We start from the raw sequence: 14471 nt of genomic DNA, 5'->3' as shown, positions 1-14471 counted from the left end.
ATCTGTCTGACGCCCTTATAGGATATTACACAGTCTTGCATAAAACAAGAAAGTGGTATCGGTCCTTTTTTTACCACTTTGTGGACATCGCTGTAGTCAATGGCTTCATTTTGCACCAGCAGATGGCCAAGATGAAGAACCAGAAGCCTCTGACCCAGAAGGCCTTCCGGGAGGCGCTTGTTGCAGAGCTTGCGGGAACCGGACCTTTATGTGCCTCAGTACAAGAACGACCGGTTCGTGCTACAGATCCCCACTTTCCCAAGTACCTCAGTGGAGACAGCACTGTTGGAAGACGGAAATGCAAAGTGTGCTCCAGAAAAACTCCAGTCATGTGTGCAACTTGCGAGGTGCATTTATGCTTTGTTCCAAAGCGTGACTGTTACAATAAATGGCATGAATTAACTGATGAGTCTGACTCAGAGTAATACCCAAGGTAGACATTGCACCCTAGAGCTTGCACACAGTTGAACGCATAGCCATTCAAAGTATAGCATGTGCGAATGCAGGTAGTCGACACGTGCCCTCTAGAAAGTTTCATCTTTGTCCAGCATCTACACTCTTTCTGCAGACATTTTGACAGATAAATACAAAGCTGGACAGTAAGCGTAAGGTATACATGTACTATTCTGGGGAAAAATTTGTATCACACACACTGAACTTGCACCCTCGCGTACAGGTAAAAACCCAAGTATACTTAGGGCTAAATGCTTACGGTGCAGTTTATTCATAAACTAGTTCAAAATCAGAAATCAAAATGACCAGAAATCCAAAGAAATGCAACATGAAACTAGCAAGACACTGATGACAGACTAATGGCATGCGAGGCTTATAAATACTGATAAACTGGAAATATCTTAAAGACATTTTAGCTTCTAATGGTAGATTTTGAGTATTCGCATTGCAAGTAAATATATGAAAAAATCTCCCATGTTTATTCTGTTGTGCTGGAACCACACTGGAACTGTATTTTCAGGACTTTTGCACCATCAGTTGAAATGTTTTACCACTGCAGAACCAATCCAGACACATTGATGGACTCTTTGTCCATTGTGGTGCTGCAAAATCAGGATTAGAATATATGGGGCTAGTCGTGAGTGACTAATCGACCATTGAGGTTCTCCTGTCCTGAGCACCTTTAGCTAACTTTGCTGGAAAATCTTTGTGGAACGGTTTGTAATTGTACCAAAACATGATATAGAAATGCTATTAGTACTGATACCTGTCAGATTCTGAGCTATGTGACCTGATGATGGAAAGGTGCTTAATATTAATCTTACAACTGTGTAGACATTAACAACACATTTTATATTGGCATTCTAAAGGTGTAAAAATATATTTTGTCTAGTCTAAAAGATGTATGCACTGTTTGTAAATTGTTGCATGTCATTAAATAGATTTCTTAAGTGCTCTTGTAGAGTCTCTTTTTGTACTCACAAAACTCATGCACTATATTCCCCAAAGTATTGAGACACCCCCTTCTATCAATTTCCATGAGTACAAATCTTAATGTTTAAGCATATAATGATATTCTAGGGAATTGTGTGCTTTTAATTTTATAGCAACAGTTCGGACAGGACCCTTTCCTATTCTAACAGGACAAAGCCTCTGTGTATAAGGCAAGGTGATTGATTGAGTCAGTGTAGAAGAACTTGACTGGTCTGCAGAAAGCCAAGTCCTAATCTCAGTTGAACAACTATGATGTGACTTTAAAGGCAGGCCTTGAACCAAAAACTGATCACCAAACACCAGTCAAGTTCTTCCACACTGACTGAATCAGTCATTTCTTTTTTAACTTTGCCTTATGCACAGAGGCTTTGTCATGTTAGAATAGAAAATAGTCCTGTTCAAATTGTTGCTATAAAATTAGAAGCACACAATTCCCTATAATATCATTATATGCTTAAACATTAAATGTTGAAGTCTTGGAAATTAAAGTAGTCAAACCTGTTCATTAGAAGGGGGTGTCCTAATACCTTTTTTCCCCATGTTGTGTATAAGAAAGTTTTTTTTTTCAAAGTGAAGACTTTGCAAATTTTGTTATGCATCTTTGGACATGTTCATTCAAAAATGTCCTCACGTGGATTGCAAAAGTGCCTTCGGGTAAGCCTGGTAAGGTTTTTTTAGTATCGAGTGCTTGATTTCATCGCAGTGCTTAACGGGTTTATTGCATTGCATTCATCTATGCATGGTGTTTTTGCTCAATCTTATCTGCGACTGTGCAGCGCTGCATTTAACGATGGATGCGTGTAATAAGTGAAGTGACATACTGCCAAGTATGGTGACGCATACTCGGAATTCGTGCTCTGCAGTTAACCCATCCAACGTGCACACACACAGCAGTGAACACACACACACCGTGAACACACACCCGAAGCAGTGGGCAGCCATTTATGCTGCAGCGCCCGGGGAGCAGTTGGGGGTTTTGCTCAAGGGCACCTCAGTCGTGGTATTGAGGGTGGAGAGAGCACTGGACATTCACTCCCCCACCTACAATCTCTGCCGGCCCGAACCTGGGCATCAATGTTCTTCTGGATCATTGCCATGTCAGCAGTCTTCTCCATTTCTTGTGGTTGCAAAGAACAAGAGATATCCGGAATTTATACTGTAGGGATAGTCATTAATTGAAACTCAAATGTAAATATTCTAATATTTTCAGATACTGATTTTTGACTTTCATGAGCTGTAAGCTCTAATCATCAAAATTAAAACAAAAAAAACTTTTGAAATGTTTTACTTTACATGCAATGAATCTAAAATATATGAAAGTTTCACTTTTTGAAATAACTTGCAAGAAAAAAATGAACTTTTTCACAACATTCTAATTTATTGAGATTAACCTGTACATTGGAGAGCTCCATCTACTGGTGTCGTACTGTTTTGTTTTGTTTTCTTTCTTTTTTTTACTCTTCTAGTTTCTTTGATTTATTTTAATGTATTTTTTATGTTTTGAAACTTTTGATAGATGGTTTGGTCTCTGTATTGTTTTGACATAAGATTTTTTTAACCAATGGTCCAGGGTTATTCATATACGTCCAATCTGTTAAATGAAACTCATAAACAAAGATAGATGAAAGTAGTATTAAACTCCAAAACCTCAAGAAATAATAATAAAATGAAATATAAATTAATAAAAAAAACACAGAAATGCATGAAACTAGCTGACAATGACTAATGCAATTTGAGGACTATTATAATATTGCTTAATATAGAAAATAGTTAAAGTTCTGGTGGTAGGTTTATAAGTAGTTATATGAAATGCGTCTATTTTTTTCATGTTTTATTCTGATGCACTCTAACAACATCAGAACTACACTTTTAATGCTGTCCGGTATCAGCCTAAATGGTTACCGTTGCTAAATGTTGGTGTTCTGTTACAGTTCGTGTCATGATTACGATTTTTGGTGCTGTGAAATCAGGATTTGAATGTATTTTCTCTTAAAATAGGACTGCATGCATGTTGCTCTATTGTATAGAGAAAATGCACAAAAAAGGATTGTGATCAATTTAATTTCATTTTACTCATTTTCCATCTTCACTCTCATAGAATTAGATTATTCTCAGTGTTAGATTCATTTTTATGCATTTTTATAAATTAACACAAGACCTATTTTGCATGCCAGATTGGTTTCTTTTATGTTTTATATTTCCCTGAGTGTTCCTGATATCAAGCCATCTCAATCAGCTTTCAGACATGGCCAATTTAAATAGCTCTTTTTAAATTCAGTCCTACAGAGATTACAATCTCTATCTCATTACAATGACTATAGAGCTGGCGATCCTCACAGGGGTGCTATTTCTATATAGGAGGTTCCTACTGTGCCCTATCGGACAGTTTCCCGCTGCCTTGCGTTTTGGCCAATGGGATTCCAGCATATAAGGACAGACCAGAAAAAGTAGCAAATGATAGTGCATTACTCTCTGCACGAGATTTATTTGTTGCAGCAAGCAGCAGCTGAAGTGCATTTTGCGTCCAGCGCTAAAAAAGAAGAAAATGGACAAAACGACTAACACGGAGAAGTGTGATATAAAGGAGGAACAAGATGAGGCGAGTATTTTACAGCCAGCGCTAAAAAAGAAGAAAATGGACAAAACGACTAACACGGAGAAGTGTGATATAAAGGAGGAACAAGATGAGGCGAGTATTTTACAGCCAGCGCTAAAAAAGAAGAAAATGGGTAAAACGACTGAGGACAGCACGGAGGAGTGTGAGAAGAGTAACAATGAGAAAGCATATGAAGACGCTGAGGTGATTGATTTGGAGGAATCCGACGAGAGTGCCGCTTCCAGCGTGGATTCCACAGAAGAGGAGATGTTCCTCGATGGTCTGGATCCCCTCCTGGATCGGTAACTACACACATCTGCAAATACACTCTTGTATATTTTTAAAACGGCTTTATATCACATGCAATCAAATATAACTCATTTTGTACGTAATATACTGAAAATTCTTAAGATAAACTTATAAGATCAACTAAGTGTACTCAACTGCTGTTTTAGGACGCCGTGAAATAAAATAAGCTGTAATATAAAAAATATATTACAGGAAAACCATTTTAATAAGTAAAGATTCTGAAAGTATTGAAGGAGACCCAATAATAATTGAATATTTAGTAGCAACAAATTATATTTTATTATATGATATGATTAATATCATGTTTTTAAATATGATGGTTTCACTCTAAACTTAGTGATTATCTCTAATATGGACACCCAACATAATATATGATATTTATCATCTGAATCTAACCATTTCATGTCAACAAATGGAAAAGTCAGCCATCTATTAATTATCATTAGCCCCAACAGCAAGTGCGCTTTTTACCCCAAATACCATAATTGTACATATTCTTTCGTTATTTTAAAACTGTTGTTTTAATTATCTTAAACAAAACGGAAAATCATAAAGAAGACTTTTGTCTCAAAATATATTAATTTTAGCTATCTCATTTGCATAGTTCACCCAAAAATGAAAATTCTGTCATCATTTACTCACCCTCAAGTACTTCCAAACCTGTATGAATGTCTTTGTTCTGCTGAACACAAAGGAAGATATTCTGAGGAAAGTTTGTAACCAGGCTGTTTTGGGGCACCATTGACTTCCATAGTGGGTAAAAAAAATACTATGGAAGTCAATGGTGCCCCAGAACTGATCTGTTCCCACATTCTTCAGAATATCTTCCTTTGTGTTCAGCAGAACAAAGACATTCATACAGGTTTGGAACTACTTGAGGGTGAGTAAATGATGACAGAATTTTCAGTTTTGGGTGAACTATCCCTTTAAATCTACGACATTTTTAAAAGCATAAAATATTAGATCAAGTAAGAACTTTGCACTGCTGCTCGCGATCGCATCAAGGATCAGACAAATATACACATGCATATTGAAAAGTGGATGTTTTGGAAAGTGCTACACCGTGTTTTTGTGCCATCTAGTGGTTTAGATGAAAATAATATCAACGGTGCCTTTCACCCCAGGGCACCATTAGCCTCGTTGTACCCTACTACAAGTGGTGACTAAATATGTTTTTAAATACAGAGATAGTATGGTAAAAGCGCATTTTAGTTCATATTCATGGTGTCCCAAAATAGCATAGTTGAGTACACTTAGTTGATCCTGATCTTAAGTTTATCTTATAAAGTACTAAAGAATAATTTTTAGTATATTAAGTACAAAATTAGGGCTCGAAAATAGAGTCCGTAAGTTTTGCCTCTTTGTCGCCATCTGTTTGAAAACCTGGTATTGCAGCTGGGTGTGAAATTATCTTGCTTGCATGGGCTGTACTTCAGCGCGGATGAATCTAATGTTTTGAGGTGAATGTGTAGTTGTCATGTGGATGTTTGCTGCACTTCGCAATCACAGATTCTAGCCTACATCTTGGAATATATTACCCAAATAAGAATTATCACCGTATATTGTTATCTGAACAAGTAATAAGTCTGCCACGTTTGTTTCTAATATATAATTGCCTTACCATTCAAATTTCATATTAAGAAATTCTTTTAACCCAAAAAGCAAACTATGCTCCCTTCGAAATGGTTTTCTTTCAAATACAAACCTTGTGTAATCCCAGGCTATCTGTAATCAGAAGCACATTTAAAACTGGAATATAGTTTAATTTCATTCACATGTTTCATAAACGCACAATCCTTTCTGGATTACAATCCGCCATCAAAATTATACATTTAATTATTCTAGCTGCGGTAAGAAATAATTTTTAACCAAAAAAAAGTTACGGACTGCATAAGTACATTATGGAAGTGTATGTACTTTTTTTTTTTTAACTGGGTAGGTTTTCTAAATTGCATTTGTCCTTTTTAAATTTGCAAATCTTGACTTGTTTATTAATTATCCCACTTAAAACGTTCTGCATTTTCTTCTATTCCATGTAAAGAAACGGCTAACAGTTACTTTAGAAGTATTAAATGCAAACATACTGCCTTCAGATTCAGATTTAAATCAAAACAACATTTATTGGCTTGACCTGAATAATTATAATACTGCTTTCTGAATAGCTGCTTTATAGTTTAATTAAAATAGTTTAATAATTTGTATGGTAGACAATAAACATTGCAACATTGATACTGTTATTGAAGTAAACTGAGGTAAACTTTCATAATTCTTGAATTTTTCAGTACTATTTACTGTTTCTTTGTTGAAACTAGGGATGCACCGAAATGAAAATTCTTGGCCGAAGCCGAATAAAATGAAACATTGGGCCAAAGGCCGAATACTGAACACAGTTTTTCACTTTATTTATTTTTTCCTCGTGTATTTTGCCATTTTTTCACCATTGCATAAAATAAATAGACAAAAATATGCTTTTTACTGTTTTGTCCTGCTTTTCAAATAAAATAAAAAGCAATTACAAAACTATTTTTTTATATATATTTACTTAACACTGATCATTTTTTAACATTCTAGCAGACATTATACCAACAAAGCAAAATTTAACTTAAAATGAATAATTTGAATAAGACCGTTTTTAAGACCCCAGTCACGTATTTTTCCTGTACAAATAAATGCCGAGCAGAAGAGACTTCCTTTAAAACAATAGAATTTATTACAAATCCCAATTTGACCACTGTGTGATTATAATAAATGTATTAATTAGGGGTCGACCGATATGTGTTTTTCAAGGCCGAAGCCGATACCGATTATTACAGACCAAGTAGACCGATAACCGATATATTGAACCGATGTCTGGTGTAAAAATGAAAATGAATGTCAAAATTAAGAATAACAAGGGCTCTGACAAAAACGGCCTTCCCTAGTGTTGGTTGCACTTCTTACTCGTCTTCCCCCATGCATCCATCTACAATAAGGGTAATATATAAAGAGAGAGTTAAAAGTGGGGCCACTGCATGCTTCATGATTAAGCCTATGAATACTAAATACTACAGCTAAACAGCTTGGGGAAATGTAAGTATTTGGCTTCAATAATTTACATGTTAGAAATGTATGTGTAATAGCATAACCTCTCATAATTCTTCATTAATTATTTTCGGTTGACTAAATCATAACCTACAAGAGGTGACTATTCAATTCATCATCTAATACACATCAATTGATTAATTTAAAAAGCGCAATGTATATAATAAGTGTAAATAATTTAATTGTCTTCATAGCTCCATTGTAGAAGTTGCGAAGAAGACCGCAACTATTTTAATGAAACTATAACACTAATAGCCTGTTATAGGCACACTTGGTTCAATAGCCTATTGAAATGTCCCAATTTCCGTCATCCTAATCTTGGCCTATGTGACAGTAACTTAATCTTGGCCTATGTGACAGTATCTTAGTCTTGGCCTATGTGACAGTAATTTTCATTAGTTTTCATTTACAGAGCAGTGCAAATGAAGGCATAAAACATTAATTTAATTTATCTTTTAATCAAATGAGAGTTGAACTCTATTTTTTGGCAAACAAATGTGTTTACTATAAATTAAAACATGTAAGAAATAGCGTATGTGTGATTGTTCTTTTAAAAAAAGTTGTAATAATTGTAGTAGCATTAGTAAATAAACCGAACTTTTATTTTGACGGGTCGCCATGAGGACCTCTTAAGTTTCTGTAGCCTATTTATGATATGACGATCGTTTTACTCAAACGAAACAGTCAAATGAACATGAAGTAACTCTCAGAGCAGTTCTGGGGATGATGTTCATGTATTTATGTCCTCATTTAGTGACATGGCAGATGCGGAAAACACCGCGAGCGTCGCGCACTTCAGTGTGTGTGTGTGTGTGTCAAAACCGCGCGTCTGTGCCTTTCACATATACAGAGACACGCCGAACATGCAGAATCCATATTTAAATAGTCTTTTTGCAGCTTAATGTTTACAGATAGTCCATATCATGAGTCGATTTAAGTGACCTACTTTTGATTAATTCATCCAAACTTTGACTAATTCCGTGACTCCGCGTTATACAGTAAATTCCATATGACTGGATTCCGCGATTCCCCCTGCGTTTCCCCCATCTCGGAAACCATAAATAGATAAAATTGAGGTTTTTACAACTTCAGTGTAGTGGATTGTAATTTATTGCAACTTGTGCAAAGTCTGCTGCTGCCTTTGAGAGATAACTGATACATAATGAAGCAGCACCAGTTAGCAAGCGCTTTCGGTGTGAGAGCGCCTTTAGTCTTCCACGTTGATTGGTCGGACTCCTGACTCTCAACAAATCAGATGCGCGGTGGGCGGAGACTGTGCTAGGCCACAGAGTTGTGAGTTCCGACAGGCTGCATCAGAGCCAAATAGCGCGTTTCAAAATTAAATAATTTTATCGGCACATCGGTTTTGAAAATGACCGATGCCGATTATCATAAAAATGCTTAATATCGGTGCCAATAATCGGCCAGGTCGATAATTGGTCGACCCCTAGTATTAATAGAGCTGTTGTAAGGTAATTATTATTTTCATTATTGTCTTCTTTTTTTATTTTATTCTACAGAAAACCAGTAAAATTACAATTCTAGCATTTATGAATGTTGATGGAGTTGTTGATTTTTCTCAGCATTTATTTTGGCAGAAACCCGCTGGAAGATCTCAGTGCTTCTTTTTGTTCACAACAGATTTATAAATTATTCTCAGTACGAATTTGGGAAGGTGTTTGTTGCACGTATCACATTGTCACATGCCTTTACAAAATTAAATAAAAATGTTACTGACCAACTGACGAATAACATTGTTTCAGCGCAGATTTTCCTTGCATGTGCAAAACGTGTCCAAACTCCCATGCCTTAAGGCAATTTCGCGATTTCAATCATCAAACAGTAACCAGGAACAACCACCTCTTCCTCTTCTCATCGGTGAGATGCAGATGCAGCACTAAGCAGTCTCTCGCTGTCGGTGCTTGTAATGATTTTTGTGTCTTTCTTGGGCAGTTTGAAATACTTTCACACTGCAGACGTGTTTGCTGCATTAGTGCGTGCTTCTATTTGATCGTGTCACGTCATTGTTTGGTACAATTTATTTGGTCTTTTCGCTTATTCGGCCAAACACTGAAAGAGCTTTTTTCGGTTGCCGAACATTCGGTGCGTCCCTATTATTACATTTTTGAATGTAACACATTTGTGTCTGCATATTTACATCACTAATGCCAGTTTGTTGTCTTGCTTAATGCAACAGGCTTTCAGATGACTCTGATGATGACTGGTATCCAGAGGCCACTCCACGAAAAAAGAAGAGATCTTCTGTATCGCCATCTCCAGCAAAGTCTTGCAGATCTGGTTCACCTGCCTCTGTGCAAAGAGGCAAAAGGAAAGGTAGGAGAAGTAGCGCGAGTCGATCTCAGCCTTTTTCCTTGAGCTTCTCAGAACAGAAGTGGAAAAGTGCAGATGAACCTGATGTTGAGCCGAAACAGCCAGTATTCAGACCTAAAAACACACCCGGACCCCAGTTGATCTCCACTGCAACATGCAGTCCTCTGCAGTATTTTGAGTTGTTCTTTTCCAAATCAGTGCTACAGACACTTGTAGAGCACACAAATGCATATGGAGCCATGCGTCGTGAAGGAAAGAAGACACCATGGGAGGACATTTCAATAAAAGATCTTAAGTCATTCATAGCATTGGTGATTTACATGGGCGTGCTGAAATGCTTCACACTGTCAGACTACTGGAAGAAATCAGACTTGTACAGTCTGCCGTATCCTGCAAGAATCATGTCTGGAAGGAAATTTTTTAGCATCTGTGCGGGGCTCCATCTTAGTGATCCCAAAGTGGACGCAGAGAATGACAAGAAGAGGGGAACACCTGAATACGACCGCCTGTGTAAGATCAAACCGCTGTACCAGGACATTAGGGACGCCTGCAAAGCCTCTTTCCATCCCGCTCAGAACATCTCCATTGATGAACGAATGGTGGCATCGAAGGCTAGAAATGGACTCAAACAGTACATGAAGAACAAACCTACAAAATGGGGGTACAAACTTTTTGTACTGGCAGATTCCCTCTGTGCCTACACGTGGGACTTCTTCATTTATGAAGGAAAGGTCAATTCAGAGGAGAGCAAAGGCATTAGTTATGATTCTGTCATGAGTCTGACAAATGAAAGGTTGTTGGGAAGCGGCTACAAGCTGTTTGTTGACAACTTTTACACCAGTCCCAAGCTCTTCAGAGACCTGCTCCGTAAAAAGATCTGGGGTTGTGGCACTGTTCGTGCAAACCGCATTGGCCACTCAAAGACACCGGCTCCTCGTGGTAATATTCGCTGGTTTAGGGAAGACGATCTGCTGTTTGTTGAGTGGAAGGACAAGAGAGACGTGCTGATGTGCTCCACCTTTCATAAAGCCTATAATGGGGACTCGATTAAGAGGAATGTGAAAGGAGCCGATGGAGTTTGGGCCTTCCAGGATTTCCCCGTTCCAGCCGCAGTGCTGGATTACAACAAGTTAGTAGATTTTATTCAGTGGTGTGAAGTTTGTGCTTGATGGTAATGCATTGCAAGTGAGTTATGTAATCTGATTGTTTTAGCTAACTACATTTACATTTATTCATTTAGCTGACGCTTTTATCCAAAGCGACTTACAATTGCTATATATGTCAGAGGTCGCACGCCTCTGGAGCAACTAGGGGTTAAGTGTCTTGCTCAGGGACACATTGGTGTCTCACAGTGGATTCGAACCCGGGTCTCTCACACCAAAGGCATGTGTCTTATCCACTGCGCCATCACCACCCCGTAAACCACCACTAGTAAAATAATGCGTTACTGAGTAATGCAATGTTGTAATTCATTACTTCTAAAAGCAAGTCTTATAATAAATCACAATGTTCCTTTCATTCCAGGCACATGGGAGGAGTGGATCTGTCTGACGCCCTTATAGGATATTACACAGTCCTGCATAAAACAAAAAAGTGGTATCGGTCCTTTTTTTACCACTTTGTGGACATCGCTGTAGTCAATGCCTTCATTTTGCACCAGCAGATGGCCAAGATGAAGAACCAGAAGCCTCTGACCCAGAAGGCCTTCCGGGAGGCGCTTGTTGCAGAGCTTGCGGGAACCGGACCTTTATGTGCCTCAGTACAAGAACGACCGGTTCCTGCTACAGATTCCCACCTTCCCAAGTACCTCAGTGGAGACAGCACTTTTGGAAGACGGAAATGCAGAATTTGCCACAGCAAAACTCCAGTCATGTGTGCAACTTGCGAGGTGCATTTATGCTTTGTTCCAAAGCGTGACTGTTACAGTAAATGGCATGAATTAACTGATGAGTCTGACTCAGAGTAATACCCAAGGTAGACATTGCACTCTAGAGCTTGCACACAGTTGGACGCATAGCCATTGAAAGTATAGCATGTGCGAATGCAGGTAGTTGACACGTGCCCTCTAGAAAGTTTCATCTTTGTCCAGCATCTACACTCTTTCTGCAGACATTTTGACAGATAAATACAAAGCTGGACAGTAAGCGTAAGGTATACATGTACTATTCTGGGGAAAATATTTGTATCACACACACTGAACTTGCACCCTCGCGTACAGGTAAAAACCCAAGTATACTTTGGGCTAAATGCTTACGGTGCAGTTTATTCATAAACTAGTTCAAAATCAGAAATCAAAATGACCAGAAATCCAAAGAAATGCAACATGAAACTAGCAAGACACTGATGACAGACTAATGGCATGCGAGGCTTATAAATACTGATAAAATGGAAATATCTTAAAGACATTTTAGCTTCTAATGGTAGATTTTGAGTATTCGCATTGTAAGTAAATATATGAAAAAATCTCCCATGTTTATTCTGTTGTGCTGGAACCACACTGGAACTGTATTTTCAGGACTTTTGCACCATCAGTTGAAATGTTTTACCACTGCAGAACCAATCCAGACACATTTATGGACTCTTTGTCCATTGTGGTGCTGCAAAATCAGGATTAGAATATATGGGGCTAGTCGTGAGTGACTAATCGACCATTGAGGTTCTCCTGTCCTGAGCACCTTTAGCTAACTTTGCTGGAAAATCTTTGTGGAACGGTTTGTAATTGTACCAAAACTTGATATAGAAATGCTATTAGTACTGATACCTGTCAGATTCTGAGCTATGTGACCTGATGATGGAAAGGTGCTTAATATTAATCTTACAACTGTGTAGACATTAACAACACATTTTATATTGGCATTCTAAAGGTGTAAAAATATATTTTGTCTAGTCTAAAAGATGTATGGACTGTTTGTAAATTGTTGCATGTCATTAAATAGATTTCTTAAGTGCTCTTGTAGAGTCTCTTTTTGTACTCACAAAACTCATGCACTATATTCCCCAAAGTATTGAGACACCCCCTTCTCTCAATTTCCATGAGTACAAATCTTGATGTTTAAGCATATAATGATATTCTAGGGAATTGTGTGCTTTTAATTTTATAGCAACAGTTTGGACAGGACCCTTTCCTATTCTAACAGGACAAAGCCTCTGTGTATAAGGCAAGGTGATTGATTGAGTCAGTGTAGAAGAACTTGACTGGTCTGCAGAAAGCCAAGTCCTAATCTCAGTTGAACAACTATGATGTGACTTTAAAGGCAGGCCTTGAACCAAAAACTGATCACCAAACACCAGTCAAGTTCTTCCACACTGACTGAATCAGTAATTTCTTTTTTAACTTTGCCTTATGCACAGAGGCTTTGTCCTGTTAGAATAGAAAAGAGTCCTGTTCAAATAGTTGCTATAAAATTAGAAGCACACAATTCCCTAGAATATCATTATATGCTTAAACATTAAGTTTTGAAGTCTTGGAAATTAAAGTAGTCAAACCTATTCATTAGAAGGGGGTGTCCTAATACCTTTTTTCCCCATGTTGTGTATAAGAAAGTTTTTTTTCCAAAGTGAAGACTTTGCAAATTTTGTTATGCATCTTTGGACATGTTCGTTCAAAAATGTCCTCACGTGGATTGCAAAAGTGCCTTCGGGTAAGCCTGGTAAGGTTTTTTTCCAAAGCCTAGTATCGAGTGCCTGATTTAATCTTGACAGACAAGAACAATAGCGAATGAAAGTGCGATCGCAGTGCTTAACGGGTTTATTGCATTGCATTCATCTCTGCATGGTGTTTTTGCTCAATCTTATCTGCGACTCTGTGCAGCGCTGCATTTAACGATGGATGCGTGTAATGTGAAGTGACGTGACATACTGCCAAGTATGGTGACCCATACTCGGAATTCGTGCTCTGCATTTAACCCATCCAACGTGCACACACACAGCAGTGAACACACACACACCCGAAGCAGTGGGCAGCCATTTATGCTGCGCAGGGGCGTGTCTACGTGGTGGCCAGGGGTGGCACCGGCCCCCCCTGAAATTTGGCTGGCCACCCCAGGTGCCCCCCCTACCAGATGTCTTGCTATAGGCTTGTTTTTAGTTAATTTCTAACTGCATCTGGCGTATCTTGGCATGTGTAGGCAGCTGCCTTGGGCCGCTTTCTTCTCTTCTTTATTCTTTTTAGGCATTTTAGCGTGATCTAAATGACAGATGTCGAGAGCGCATAATGTTACGCGATCATGTAATGCGCGAGCACGAATCTCTCCACTCGCAAGCGGATTTCCTTCACTCGCACAAAACTGGACGTGTGCTTTTAAATCTACAGTACATTGTTCTTTTATGAATTGGCTCGGGTCTCACTCAGATATTGTGTGTATGCTCAAACGTTATCCTCGCATCACTGAAGACTAGAAAAGCTTTTTTTCTAATTCAAGTGAAGAGTAGGCTTTTCTCACTAAATGGAAGCAAGCTGAATATAGTTAGCCTTCTCTAGTTATTAATTTTATTAATACTTATTTAGTTAAGTCCTTAAATTGTAAATATGCATTTATTAAATAATTTTATGTAGTACATTTGTATTTTGTTGTTTATGTATATAGAAGCATATCAACCAGGGGGCTGTTCCATAAACCAAGATTAGAGTATAAACCAGGCTTATTTCGGTTAGTCAGGCTTATTTTTGGTAGATTCAATTTCATAAATCAAACTTAAAAAAGTTCAA

The 14471-nt window shown here is 38.0% G+C and overlaps 1 protein-coding gene across 1 annotated transcript; it reads left to right on the top strand.

Annotated features, from left to right (window-relative positions):
• Window positions 1-3756: 3756 nt before the first annotated feature.
• Window positions 3757-12712, top strand: LOC306874891 (piggyBac transposable element-derived protein 4-like). The gene is made up of 3 exons (XM_079425206.1): window positions 3757-4344; window positions 9630-10892; window positions 11288-12712. Exons 1-3 carry the CDS (start codon window positions 3992-3994, stop codon window positions 11727-11729), a joined length of 2058 nt encoding a protein of 685 aa, XP_079281332.1. The 5' UTR covers window positions 3757-3991; the 3' UTR covers window positions 11730-12712.
• The last annotated feature ends 1759 nt before the right edge of the window (window positions 12713-14471 follow it).

Source organism: Barbus barbus (assembly GCF_936440315.1).
Source record: "Barbus barbus genome assembly, chromosome: 9".
NCBI lineage: Eukaryota > Metazoa > Chordata > Actinopteri > Cypriniformes > Cyprinidae > Barbus > Barbus barbus.
The sequence above is the reverse complement of the archived record's forward strand: the minus strand, read 5'-3'. Positions and strand labels throughout refer to the sequence as shown.

Coding starts and splice junctions, on each gene's coding strand:
- LOC306874891 (XM_079425206.1), top strand. CDS start 3,992: ATGGACAAAACGACTAACACGGAGAAGTGTGATATAAAGGAGGAACAA. Junction 4,345..9,629: donor CTGGATCCCCTCCTGGATCG/GTAACTACACAC, acceptor TTAATGCAACAG/GCTTTCAGATGACTCTGATG. Junction 10,893..11,287: donor GCAGTGCTGGATTACAACAA/GTTAGTAGATTT, acceptor CTTTCATTCCAG/GCACATGGGAGGAGTGGATC.